The sequence below is a fragment of the Lingula anatina genome, chromosome 10, assembly GCF_051362555.1.
Source record: "Lingula anatina isolate TDL-2025a chromosome 10, LinAna3.0, whole genome shotgun sequence".
Classification (NCBI taxonomy): domain Eukaryota; kingdom Metazoa; phylum Brachiopoda; class Lingulata; order Lingulida; family Lingulidae; genus Lingula; species Lingula anatina.
The window spans coordinates 5,784,921-5,798,504 of NC_141776.1; the positions used below are offsets into that span (position 1 = coordinate 5,784,921).

Genomic DNA, 13,584 nt, shown 5'->3' on the forward strand with positions numbered 1-13,584 from the left:
GGGGACGGGGACGAAAAAATTGCTTGATTTTTCTTGTCGCTTGTTACTTTGTACTTCTTTATTTAAATTTTAGTAATCTATATATCTACTTCTTTGTCTTTTTTTATTTTGAAGGGAACACAGGGAAAAGTGGGATCTACTGATCTCCCTCCGGATCAGTTATTATAGACATAGTCGTATAAAATTCCGAAGACGCTAAGGTCTAACAATTATATGTAGTCTAATATGAAAAATACCATAGAATGACTCCAGGGATATAAAGTGAAGTTATGGAAGTAGAATAAGACTGACTTAGTACCAAGATGTACATAAAATGTGTGTCATACAAGATAAAGATATAAAGTAGATGTATTACAAATGCATTTCAAATATTATACCTATTTGTGTAGGAAATCATATAACATAAAGAGCCTGTAAAAGTAACCGATTCAAATAGGCATTTGCGTTCAATGCAACAGGCTTGTAGTGTGTATAAAGATCACTTTTTACAGGCACGGGATTACTCAAAGATGGACAGCTCCTACCACACTTCGGTTCTTGTCACCAGACACAAAGAGGAGGCCAAAATGGGCCCCAACTCGCCTCTCTACAAGAAGCCATGGCGGACACCCCTCACGAATCTGATAGCTTTTGTTGCTGGTCTTCTGGTGGGATTAGTGGTCGGAAAACTAGTATTTGTGAGTATTGGGCTTGGGTTGCTTAAAATATCACACACACGCACACACAATCACAGAGAGAGAGAAAGAGAGAGAGAGAGAGATTCTTTACTAATTAAACTTCAGACAATTAAAACTCAGATACAAATTACTTTTAAAAGAGTATTGAGACAGCACGTGTAAACAGATAGTCATCTGCCCAGCACGGTTTCACGTTTTATCATTTTCGTACAATCATTTTAATTTATACGTTTTAGGACGCTATCTCTGTGCTAGATGTCAATGGTCTCGCCCCAGTTTTACACGGAAACAACTTCACTGGATCCAATCCACCACCAAAAGCGCCCTCTAACGGCACCACGCCCAGGTTACAGAAAAATGGCGCCTTCGTCAAGAAACAACGTGTTGTGCAAAAAACAAAGTACTATCAGTCGAGGAAACTGTTTCAGGATATTGTAATATTAAATATTGGCGAAAAGCAGGGAAAAAGTTATCAAAAATCATTTCAGTTTCATAATTCAGTTGTAATATATGTGAATAAATGGTATTAAATATCGATATCTTAACGGCTAGTTTGTTTTTTTTTCTGTCCCACTAATCATGTTAGTTATGGTATCTGAAATGAATGTCACTATTTATAACAATATTCACCTGTGTTGTGACCATTTATATATAAAAGCACATGATATTGAAGGTGGGACAACCTTTTTGACCAAAGTTGTATATTAAGATTTGATTCCACACGAGTCTATATGTAAATGTTACAAGCATTTTTTCGTCAACGTATCAATACTGTAAGCGTTTGACAAAAAACCTTTATTTACTGCCATACATGCATTCCTTTGGATAACAGATAAATCTTCAGTGTTCAGTGACTAAATCAATTAACATTTACACACGTTCTTACGGGTTACGTCATAATTGCGATTTTACCTTTACCTGAGCACCCACAAACACCGTATTAACGGCATTTTATGACATCATGAAGTACTCTAAAAACCCTCCCAGCAATTTTTCTCTATAGCCTTAAGTTAGAATTTTATTGTTAACAGCGCAAATTAAAACAATGCCTTTGTTAAACCAAAATCTGCAGGAGTTCATAACCTTATAGGAAAACATTTAAACTAAAGTGATGGCACAGGATTAAAGCAAATAGACTTGCGGTCAACTATGCCAATTTTCATGATAAAATCTTGTTCAGGGATGAAAGTACGTTTAATTGAGGGTTTACTGTGATCCAGAAGTACCTCGAATCCGATTATCAACCAAGGATGCCTTGAATCTGAGATTTAATCCGTGTGGAGGCGGGGAGACCATTAAGAAATTAAGCGGCAATATTTAGTCAGTTGTTAGCCCTTTAATGAACAAAATTCACATTGACAAACTGCACCTCCAATACAGCGGCTAGCATTCTGTTTGTTCTAGTAGAGTTTTCGCGTGTCGGATCCCAGTCTCGTGAGAAATAGATTCTAAACCCCGCCTCCTTAAGCCCTTTTAGAAACGCCATCTGTTCCAAACTGGGGGGTTTGTTGCTAACGTGAATATGGAACTCCATTGCCATCTGTTTCACATTGCGAAGACTTTCTTCCTGCAGCATTACCGGCACAGCCGTGTATTCTGATAGCTCAATGTCGAACTTTAAAACGTCAATAATTCTCTGAAATTGCAAACAGGGGAAAAAGGTTAAGAATGTTTTCAAAAGTAGATATTTGGCGCTTACGAAGAGTATTTAAAACAAAAGCAAAGGGAGCATTCCGAAGCAGACATCGTACCAGCTGGATTGATCCAACTCTGCGGGGATTCTCGCTAAAGTGCAGTCAGTGTAATCAGCTACGAGTAAATTGTCTGACACGCCTCGAGAAGCTAAGGAAAGAGCACACGAAAGAAAATTACCCCTAGTTGTTAGAGGGGGCATGTCTAAGACTGGATTCACATGTCTAGATCGATCCATCTGGATCGGTCTAACTTCATGGGGAGTCTCACTAAATTGCAATCAACTTAACCGGCTTAAATATCTGTCACGCCGACCAAATCAGCTAGGGTAAAGATAATTACCCCCTAGCAGCTTTACTAGGCATGACAGACATTTGAGCCGGTTAAGTTGATCGCAATTTAGTAAGACTCCCCAGTGAGAGAGATCGATCCAAATATCTGAGGGAATGGTCCCTAAATCTAAATGCTCCCAGATCCAATATCACAAGGGAACATTTTGTAAGAAGTAGTGCGCCATAAGATCGTTTACCTAATCAAATCATATAATAAAATACAATAAAATTTAGCAATGTATATCGCAGATCTTATAGTTAATGTAGTACAAACATTTTCATGTCCTAGGGTTTTAATAATAGTTCCCAGCGTATTCACCGGCCGTTTTCTTCCACGCATGTGTTTTAAACCGTTCCATCCCTCGAGGCCCAAGTTATGGAAGATGTTTCCGGGCATGCGGACGTGGTCTTCCAGTCCTATCCTGGAGATTTAACAGGTAAGGCGTAAAAAGGATTGTTCTTCTTGTTTTTTTTTCAATTTTATCAATTGAATATGACAATCTGTTATATTTCTCTTGTTGGATATGGATTCTATTTTCAAATTTTTATCAAGAGCATCTAAAAGCATTGTTAATGGTTGACAGTTACGACTTCGGGTCAACAGTTAAATGTGGGCCTTCCATACTTGCAGTGTGGGGTATTTTGCAGTACTAAATAAAAAAAATAAAAAAAAAAACATGAGCGACATTTTTTCTCTCCTTTCGAGTACTTTTTTAAATGACCCGTGTCTGTGTCCCAATCCCTATCAATCCGCTTTATATTCATTTATAAGGGTAACATTCCCAAAAGGTGAGTTTCCTTGCCTGTAGGCCTACCATAATATGATGTATACGGCTGAAAGTGTAGTGCAGATTTTAAAATGGATTTCAAAGGCTTAATAAAAGTAAAGAGGTTTTGTTGTTGTTGTTGTTAGTGTGTGTGTGTGTGTGTGTGTGTGTGTGTGTGTGTTTGTTTGAGAGAGAGAGAGAGAGAGAGAGAGAGAGAGAGATGAGGCAGGAAGATGACCTTACGAGGGATCGAATGAATGTACTTCACACCCTGCTTTAACCATATAATCATCAAAAGACCAGTTGTTTTTAATCCTATAAAGATAGAAAGATATATATACAGAATGCAACAAGCAAAAAAGGCATTTGCTTCAAGATCCATTCATACATCTTCTACTAACAGTAACAGAGTGCCTCGCAGTTCCACACTGTCTTATTGGCAATCAAAAATTAGATGTAACTTAACTTTCTTACACATTCAATTGTGTATAAACATGGTTACAATAAAAAGATGATACTCACCCGAATGAATAAACCAGACAGGAGTTTTGCTTTAGCTGAAAAGGGGGATCCAAACAGACCTCCCAGCCTCCGTCAAACCTGCTTCCAGCACGCACATGTTGTCGACAGTCATACTGCTGAGTGAGTAAATATCTGGAAATGATATACCACAAGCATTTACTGTGGTAATTTGTGTATGGTTCAGTATCATTGGAAAAAGAGTATGTACTAGAAATTGCAATGACAAAATACACACGATTACACACGATTCAACTTTGTATTGTCAAATTGTAGCTGCGCTATGTGACTGCAGTTTTCTGTAAATCCTTTGTTTTTCTCTCTATAAATTCCCGTCAGGGGAGGGGGGAGGGGGGAGGTGATTCAAAAGAACCCGTCATTTTGCTGGACAAAGGTAAACTTAAGTTTCATGACAAAAGCTCCACATTTTTAGAAAAAGAATCCCCCTTTAGCCGTTGCTGGCTTCGGGCCTGCACACACTCACGCACTCACACAGAGAGAGAGAGAGAGAGAGAGAGAGAGAGACCAAACTGACCTATATAGATCGATCTCAAAGCGGTCCAGCACTTCCTTGTCTGTCCCCCCCGGAACTTCATCGTTATGATGAGGTACGGGAGCATACATGAATTCGACGTCCAGACCAGCAAAGAATGGGTGCGCATATCTTGACCTGCTTCCTGACGTTCTCTAGTCAAATATAACAAAAACCTGCCCTTAGCAAAATATCAGGCCTGTTGTAATATTGCGGCGAATTTGCAGTAAATTTGCTGCAGTATGACTGCAAATTAGCAGCAATAAAAAGTTATTGGTAACTCCTGCAAACTCGTTGCCGCAATTTTTTTTAGTTTGCAGCAATAATACTGCAATGTTGTTGCAAACTTTTCTTTTTTTTACAGGTGGTTGTGCCGAGAATTGAAATCCTCACTGAAAGCGGAAAAATCACTTTTTGGGGAATGGGGATGGCGGTGGTGTATATCTCCTCTCGTTCCCACCAGAAACCATATTAATGCTGCTGAAAAAAAACATTTTTTTGCCCAAGGACACCCTTCCTTTCTTCCATTAATCTTTTCCTTGACAAAGAACTATATATACTGTACATACAATACCCTAAAATGCCCCGTTAGTCCATGTACCACCTCAACGAAAAATCCATAAAAAATCGTGTTCAAAATTCATGCTGCTTATATAAATAAGTTATAAATAAATAAACTAAATGAATGATAAAAAATAGAGACACGGGTGTAGTCGCATATATGGAATATTTCAGATATCGTCTTTTCTTTTACTTTTATATTGATACTGAATGATTTATGACTTGGTAACTGCAGTAACCGCCAAGCAAAGTCAAATGAATAATACAAATATTTATACGTTAGATGCTTATGACGACCGATTCAATTTTCATTTTCGTCTGTTTCTTTTCAAATTTGAAAGAAACTAGAACCAAGGGTTTTTTTTAACCCTTTTGCAATAACATTGTATCATCAGATGGAATAAGACAAAGCAGATTTCTATATTTTCGTGGTTTTTAAATTATAACGTAAACAGAATATGCTTTATAGGCCCATTCGAATCACAGCCCACTTAATCGTGTGACAGGATTCACGATTTTATTATCATAATAAGTTCACCAAGATTATAAAATATGCATTTTTGCCTACCACTTACATCATTCAGCAAAAACTTCCATACAAAAAGGGTGATTGTCACTCCTACAATGATAATCTTGACTGGGACGCGTAGCATTGTCACGGTTGATTTGGATCTCGCTGGAAATATGAAAAATAGGCAATAATAAAAATAATAATAATAATAATAATAATAATAATAAACACGGAACCCCTTTTTCTGAGATCCATTTTGACTTGTCTCTGAACAGTTCTCCTTGTTCCTCTTTGAGAGAGAGAGAGAGAGAGAGAGAGAGAGGTGAAATCTTCATCCCTGGTCTGTCTTCAATTACCACGTATACATAGAATGGCCATTATAATAAATATCAACTTTTTAAACTTTTTAAATTTTTAACTTTGAATTAATAATGATTTTAACTTTAAATTAGTAGCAATTAAAAGCAATGGAAACTATACGATACATACCTCTGCCGCACAGCGAATGTAAAGTTCCATATAATTCCATATTCTCCCAGCCTCATGAAGTCAATTATAGATGAAAAGGACATGAATTATAAAAAACTTTTGACAAGCATGGGGGTCTCATCATAAACTGGAATATTTTAGAAGAAGACCTGCTGAACTCTGCAAACATCTGTCATTTATACTCATGACAGGGCCCACGTCATTTTAGAACATGTCCCAAAGTTGTGCATCTCATCGATTTTATATTTGTGGATCAAAGAGAGGTAACCCTTAATCCACCGGTATCTTCTTTTACTTGAACTGGTATTAATTTCATCACATTCAATTTGTAGAAAGAAGTGTAAAGTGCAGGTATATCTCTTTTGTGTAAAGAAAGTTAAAAAACTGAGGAAAAAAGTAAAATTGGAAATAGTTGGAATTAAAAGTATAATTTATTTGGCAACAGGTCTTCAGCGACTTCTATGCAGAATCAGAGGTGAGCATGGGCAATATATAGGCACACTGAGATATCATTCCACAAACGTCGCAATCTCACCTCCAATGGCCAGTCCTGCCCCTATGTCCACTGCAGCTGGTCTTCCCTGGCTGGACGTCTGGGAGGCTGGAGACTTGGGGGTGGAGTAGCCACTGCGGACAGAGGACAGGCTACTTCTGGCGGGAACCAAATGGACTGCCCATACCTTCGGCTGGAGAGAGAGAGACTCCAAACTTCTGACAATTAAAACTCAAGACAAATTACTCTAGAGTTTTGAGGCAGCACATGTTAACAGATAATCAACTGCCAGAGAGAGAGAGAGAGAGAGAGAGAGAGAGAGAGAGAGAACTCCATACCAAACTTCAGACAATTAAAACTCAAGACAAATTACTCTAGAGTTTTGAGGCAGCAAATAAAATAGATAATAGATAATCAACTGCCCAGCACGTGTTATCATTTTCGTACAATCATTTTTATCTATACGTTTCAGGACGCTATCTCTGTTTTCGATGCCAACGATCTCGCCCCAGTTTTACACGGAAACAACTTCACAGGGTCCAATCCACCGCCGAAGGCGCCCTCTAACGGCACCACGCCCAAGTTACAGAAAAATGGCGCCTTCGTCAAGAAACAATGTGTTGTGCAAAAGACAAAGTATTCTCAGTTGAGGAAACTGTTTCAGAAAAGATGGGACAATTATGTACTCTTTCTTTTGCGAAATTTGGATATTGTAATATTAAATATTGGCGAAAAGCAGGGAAAAGGTTATCAAAAATTATTTCAGCCAAAGACAGAATAATAGGTACTTTTACAGTATGGCCACCAACTTAATACATATGTTGGTCTTCGATTTGCGAAGGTTTCCTAATTCAGTTATGAGCATACTGCACAAGTGCCGAATAACCTTGGAAACAAAGCAACTGGTGCATTGGTGTACCTCGTCTGAGAATATGATTAGAGTATATGAAATATATGTTGTTGTGGTTATAATAATAATAATAATAATAATAATTACAGGACTCTGTAATGGCAAGACTCTGTTATAATAATAATAATATTTATTATTATTATTATTATTATTATTATTATTATTATTATTATTATTATAACAGAGTCTCAATATATATATATATTAAGATTTGATTCTACACGAGTGTACATGTATTATTGGTGTTACGAGTATGTTTTTCTCTATTGTATCAATACTGTAAGCTTTTGACAAAAAACCCTTATTACTGACTTACATACATTCTTTTGGATAACAGATTAATCTTCAGTGTTCAGTGACAAAATTAATTAACATTTACACATGGTCTTACGGGTGACGTCATAATTGCGATTTTACCTTTACCTGAGCACCCACTAACACTGTATTAACGGCATTTTATGACATCATGAAGTACCCCAAAACCCTGCCAGCAATTTTTCTCTATAGGCTTAAGCCTCGGTCACAACTGGCCGTACGGGCTCTTACGGGCTGTTTGCGTCCAAATTTTGCGCAGAATCTCACGTCCCACGCAAGTCCTTACGCAATTTCGAGTTCGCAGACAGCCCGTTAGCACGTACGGAGGATGTTGGACATGTCCAAAAGATTCTACAAATAGCCTGCGAACAGCGAGGCCGCAAGCGTAACTTGCTCCCCTCGCACGGAGTTAGCCAGACAGACGCACGTTGAGCAAGACGCACGTCGCAAGCCATGAAGGAGCAAGTGCGATTCAACCACGAATCCTGAAATTTGTCAATTCCTGGCGATTCGTGGGATTCGTGGTCTGTGTGAAATAGGGGCATAACAAAAATGATGGCACGGGATTGAAGCACATAGACTAGAGGTCAACTATTCCAATTTTCATGGTAAAATCTTGTTCAGGGATGAAAGTACGCCTCATACCGATTGCTTTCTCACCTCAAAATAGAAAGGTGTTTAACTAACGATAAAAGTTTTGAGTAGCCTATGCTAATATATAGCAACGAGAGATATGAACACCGATGTTTTATATATTTGACTTACAATGACATATTTATTGTCAGCACAATCAGCATAATGAGAGATGCATCATTGAATTATTATTAGTGTAATGGTTTATTATCATCCAGAGGTACCTTGAAATCCGATTATCAACCAAGGATACCTTGAATCCGAGATTTAATCCGTGTGGAGGCGGGGACACCAAGATATTAAGCGGCTTTGCTTGTAAGTGAGGTCGGCAATATTTAGTCCGTGGATCAGTTAGCATGCGGATCATCTGCGACCTTAAGAGATTATTTCGGAGGGTGGCCTTTTATGGCGGTCCACGTGGTCGCAACGGATTTCAGAATAATTGTGATAATCGCCGTTTTGTTGTTAAAATGGAATTTATTATAAATCTGTGTGTTGCTTAAAATGTATTTATTGTGGAATTTTGAATCTCACGTAAAAAGTTGTTATCCCTTTATTGAACAAAATTCACATTGACAAACTGCACCTCCAATACATTGGCTAGCATTCTGTTCGTTCTAGTAGAGTTTTCGCGTGTCGGATGCCAGTCCCGTGAGAAATAAATTCTGAATCCCGCCTCTTTAAGCCCCTTCAGGAAGCCCATCTGTTCCAAAGTGGGAGGTGTGTTGCTAACGCGAATATGGAACTCCATTGCCATCTGTTTCACATTGCGGAGACTTTCTTCCTGCAGCATTACTGGCACAGCCGTGTACTCTGACAACTCAATGTCGAACTTTAAAACGTCAATAATTCTCTGAAATTGCAAACGGGAAAAAGGTTAAGAATGTTTTTAAAAGTAGATATTTGGCGCTTACGAAAAGTATTTAAAACAAAAACAAAGTCGGGCATTTAAGCCGGTTAAGTTGATCGCAATTCAATGAGACTTTCCAAGGAGATAGGTCGATCCAAATATCTGTGGGAATGGTCCCTTAATTACCCCTAGCTGTTAGAGGGGGTGTGTCGAAATCTGAATGCTCCCAGATCCAATATCACAAGGAAACACTTTGCAAAAAGTAGTGCGCCTTTAGATCGTTCACCTAATCAAATAAACCTAGCAATGTATATCGCAGATCTTATAGTTAAGGTAGTACGAACTTTTTCATGTCCTAGCGTTTTTATTATAGTTCCCAGCGTATTCACCGGCCGTCGTCTTCCAAGTATGGGTTTTTTACCGTTCCATCCCTCAAGGCCCAAGTTATGGAAGATGTTTCCGGGCACGCGGACGTGGTCTTCCTGCCCTATCCTGGAGATTTAACAAGTCAAGCGTTAAAGGGTTGTTGTGTTTTTTTTTTAGTTTTTATAAATTAAATATGACAATCTGTTATATTTCTCTTGTTGGATATGGATTCTATTTTCTAAATATTCTCAGGAGCGTCTAAAAGGATAGTTAATGGTTGACAGTTACAGCTTCGGTTCAACAGTTAAAACTTTAGGGAGATTGTGCGGACTATAAATCCCTGCAGTGCAGGGTATTTTGCAGTACTAAATATTTAAAAGAAACACGAGCGACAGTTTTCTCTCTTTTCGAGTACTTTTTCAAATAGACCGTGTCTGTGGCCCAATCCTTATCGATCCGCTTCAATGCACTAATAAGGGTAACATTGCCGAAAGGTGAGTTTTATTGCCTGTACCATTAAATGATGTATATGGCTAAGAGTGTATTACGAATTTCAAACGCTTAATAAAATTAATGAGTTATATATTTTGTTGCCTGTGTGTGTGTGTGTGTGTGTGTGTGTGTGTGTGTGAGAGAGAGAGAGAGAGAGAGAGAGAGAGAAGAGGCAGGAAGATGACCTTACGTGGGATCGAATGAATGTACTTCACACCCTGCTTTAACCATATAGTCATCAAAAGACCAGTTGTTTTTAATCCTATAAAGATAGAAAGAGATATATATACAGAATGCAACAAGCAAAAAAGGCATTTGCTTCAAGATCCATCCATACATCTTCTACTAACAGTAACAGAGTGCCTCGCAGTTCCACACAGTCTCATTTGCAGTCAAAATTTAGATGTAACTTAACTTTCTTACACATTCAGTTGTGTATAAACATGGTTACAATAAAAAGATGATACTCACCCGAATGAATAAACCAGACAGGAGTTTTGCTTGAGCTGAAAAGGGGGATCCAAACAGACCTCCCACCCTCCGTCAAACCTGCTACCAGCACGCACATGTTGTCGACAGTCGTACTGCTGAGTGAGTAAATATCTATAAATACAATACCGCAAGCTTTTACTGTAGTTATTTGTGTATGGTTCAGTATCATTGGAAAAAGAGTATGTACTATAAATTGCAATGAAAAAATACACACGTTTCAACTTTGTATTGTAAAACTGTAGCTGTGCTATATGACTGCAGTTTTCTGTAAATTCTTTGTTTTTCTTTCAATAAATTCCCTTTAAAACAGGGGGGGGGGGGTTCGGGGATTCGAAAGAACCCCCCCCCCCTTTTTGCTGGGAAAAGGTCCACTCTGGGTAAATTCGCTCTAGGTAAACTAAGGTTTCATGACAAAAGGTCCACATTTTCCAGAAAAAGAAACCCCTTTAGCAATTGCTGGCTACAGGCCTACACACACTCACGCTCATACACACACAGAGAGAGAGAGAGAGAGAGAGAGAGAGAGAGAGAGAGACCAAACTCACCTATATAGATCAATCTCAAAGCGGTCCAGCACTTCCTTGTCTGTCCCCTCCGGAACTTCATCGTTATGATGAGGCACGGGAGCATACATGAATTCGACGTCCAGACCAGCAAAGAATGGGTGCGCATATCTTGACCTGCTTCCTGACGTTCTCTAGTCAAATATAACAAAAAGTTGCCCTTAGCAAAATATCAGGCCTGTTGTAATATTGCAACGAATTTGCAGTAAATTTGCTGCAATATTTCTGCAAGCTGCAATTCTTTCTTGCAAATTTGCAGCAGTTTTGCTACAATATGACTGCAAATTAGCAGCGATAAAAATTTCTTGCAAATTCCTGCAAACTCGTTGCCGCAATTTTTTAGTTTGCAGCAATATTGCTGTAATGTTGCTGCAAACATTTCAATTTTGTAAGGGAGATTGTACCGAGAATTGAAATCCTCATTGAAAGCGAAAAAAATCACTTTTTGGGGGATGGGGATGGCGGTGGTGTATATCTACTTCTTCTCCCACCAGAAACCATACTGATTTTGTTGAAAAAAAAACTTTTACTCAAGGACATCCTTCCTTTCCTCCATTAATCTTATCCTTGACAAAAATGTACATAAAATGTCCTAAAATACTTTTCCTCACCACGTATTATAGGGAATGATGATTAATGCTACCACCCATGGACAAAATGTTGTACATGTATTAAAGAAAAATCCATTAAAAGTCATTTACAAAATCCTTGCTGCTTATACATTGTAGAAATAAGTTATAAATAAATAAACTAAATGAATGATAAAACCTTAAACTGAAGACACGTGTGTAGTCGTATATATGGGATATTTCAGATATCGTTTTTTTTCCTTTTACTATTCGAGCGTCAGAGTATTATATCAGCACTGAATGATTTAATAACTTGGTAACCGCGATGACCGCAAGGCACAGAGTCAATATCTATACGTAAGATGTTCATGGAGACCGATTCCATTTTTATTTTCGTCCGTTTGTTTCAAAGTGTATATTTAAAAGAAAAAGCTTACATTACTAAATTGTTTTTTCCCTTGAATCTCCTTGCTATAACATTGTATCAATAGAAGGAATGAAAACAAAGCAGATTTCTATACTAACGTAATCAGAATATGCTTTATTGGCTCATACGAATGACCGCTCACTCAAGCATGTAATAGGATTACTAATTATATTATTATAATAAGTTCACCAAGCTAATAAAATATACATTTTTGCCTACCACTTACATCATTCAGCAAAAACTGCCATACAAAAAGGGTGATTGTTACTCCTACAATGATAATCTTTACGGGAACCCTTGGCATTGTCACGGTTGATTTGGATGTCGTTGAAAATCTGAAAAAAGGCTAAAAATGAACACACACAGAGCACTTTTTTCTGAGATCCATTTCGACTTGTCTCAGAACAGTTCTCCGTGTTCCTCCGTGAGAGAGAGAGAGAGAGAGAGAGAGAGAGTTGAAATCTTCATCGTGGTCTATCTTCAATTACGTCACTGAATGGCCATTATAATAAATATAAACATTTTTAACTTTAAATTTTAACATTAAATCAATAACAATTTTTACCATTAAATTAATAGCAATAAATAGCAATGAAAGCTATACGATACATACCTCTACCAAACAGCGAATGTAAAGATCCATATAATTCCACCCTCATTATGTCAATTATAGATGAAAACGACACAAATTATGTAACGAAGGAGTGTTTTAGCTTTATAGCTACGGATAGCTCCTAAACTCCTTACTTTTTAGCTCACAAAAAGGTCAATTTTATATCAAAGTTCACGAGACAAAACCAAGAAATGTGCCTCCATATCACATACACTGTATTTGATTTCTTTCTTTCTTTTTTTCTTTTTTATTTTTTTGATAAGCATGGGGGTGTCATCATAAAGTGGAATATCTCAGAAGAAGACCTGCTGAGCTCTCCAACCATCGGTCATTTATACTCGTGACAGGGCCCACGTCGTTGGAGAACATGTCCCAAAGTTGTGCATCTCATCGATATTATATTTGCGGATCAAAGCGAGGCAACCCTTAATCCACCGTCTTATTTTACTTGATCTGGTATTAATTACATTACATTCAGTTTGTAGAAAGAAGTGTTAAGGGTATACTGTGATGAAAAACCGGGTTAAAAGTTTTTATCCTGTAAAACAGCAGTGAACGCTCTGTGTTCCTAGTAGACTATAGAGCACAGTACGCCTTAAAGTGCATGTATATCTCTTTTGTATATGGGCCTCATTGTGGGAATCAGGAAAAAATAAATCATCAGAATGAATTGAAGTATTTAGCAGCATGAGACGTCCTCATGCACTTACACCTCTAAAGCTATCTTTGTTCCTGACAATTCTTTAACGATGTGTTTGGATACTTTTAAAGCGATATTGAA

General features: G+C 37.8%; 3 protein-coding genes across 4 annotated transcripts; 1 reads left to right on the forward strand and 2 right to left on the reverse strand.

Annotated features, from left to right (window-relative positions):
* Window positions 1-292: 292 nt before the first annotated feature.
* Window positions 293-1,214, forward strand: LOC147759445 (uncharacterized). The gene is made up of 2 exons (XM_086998235.1): window positions 293-677; window positions 914-1,214. The coding sequence occupies exons 1-2, from the start codon at window positions 450-452 to the stop codon at window positions 1,205-1,207; spliced, it is 522 nt and encodes a 173-aa protein (XP_086854361.1). The 5' UTR covers window positions 293-449; the 3' UTR covers window positions 1,208-1,214.
* A 103-nt stretch (window positions 1,215-1,317) lies between these two features.
* On the reverse strand, window positions 1,318-5,763 carry LOC147759446 (putative methyltransferase-like protein 24). 2 transcript variants are annotated; one of them, XM_086997779.1, is made up of 6 exons: window positions 5,656-5,763; window positions 4,523-4,674; window positions 3,991-4,122; window positions 3,712-3,783; window positions 3,021-3,123; window positions 1,318-2,313 (listed from the first exon to the last, which is right to left on the reverse strand). In XM_086997779.1, the coding sequence occupies exons 1-6, from the start codon at window positions 5,731-5,733 to the stop codon at window positions 2,014-2,016; spliced, it is 837 nt and encodes a 278-aa protein (XP_086853905.1). In that variant the 5' UTR covers window positions 5,734-5,763; the 3' UTR covers window positions 1,318-2,013. The 2 variants fall into 2 exon arrangements, with proteins under 2 accessions (XP_086853905.1, XP_086853904.1); XM_086997778.1 differs by having other exon boundaries at window positions 1,323-2,313; window positions 2,976-3,123.
* A 2,796-nt stretch (window positions 5,764-8,559) lies between these two features.
* Window positions 8,560-12,575, reverse strand: LOC106176267 (putative methyltransferase-like protein 24). The gene is made up of 6 exons (XM_086997774.1): window positions 12,417-12,575; window positions 11,177-11,328; window positions 10,611-10,742; window positions 10,330-10,401; window positions 9,626-9,773; window positions 8,560-9,284 (listed from the first exon to the last, which is right to left on the reverse strand). Exons 1-6 carry the CDS (start codon window positions 12,492-12,494, stop codon window positions 8,985-8,987), a joined length of 882 nt encoding a protein of 293 aa, XP_086853900.1. The 5' UTR covers window positions 12,495-12,575; the 3' UTR covers window positions 8,560-8,984.
* Between the last annotated feature and the right edge of the window lie 1,009 nt (window positions 12,576-13,584).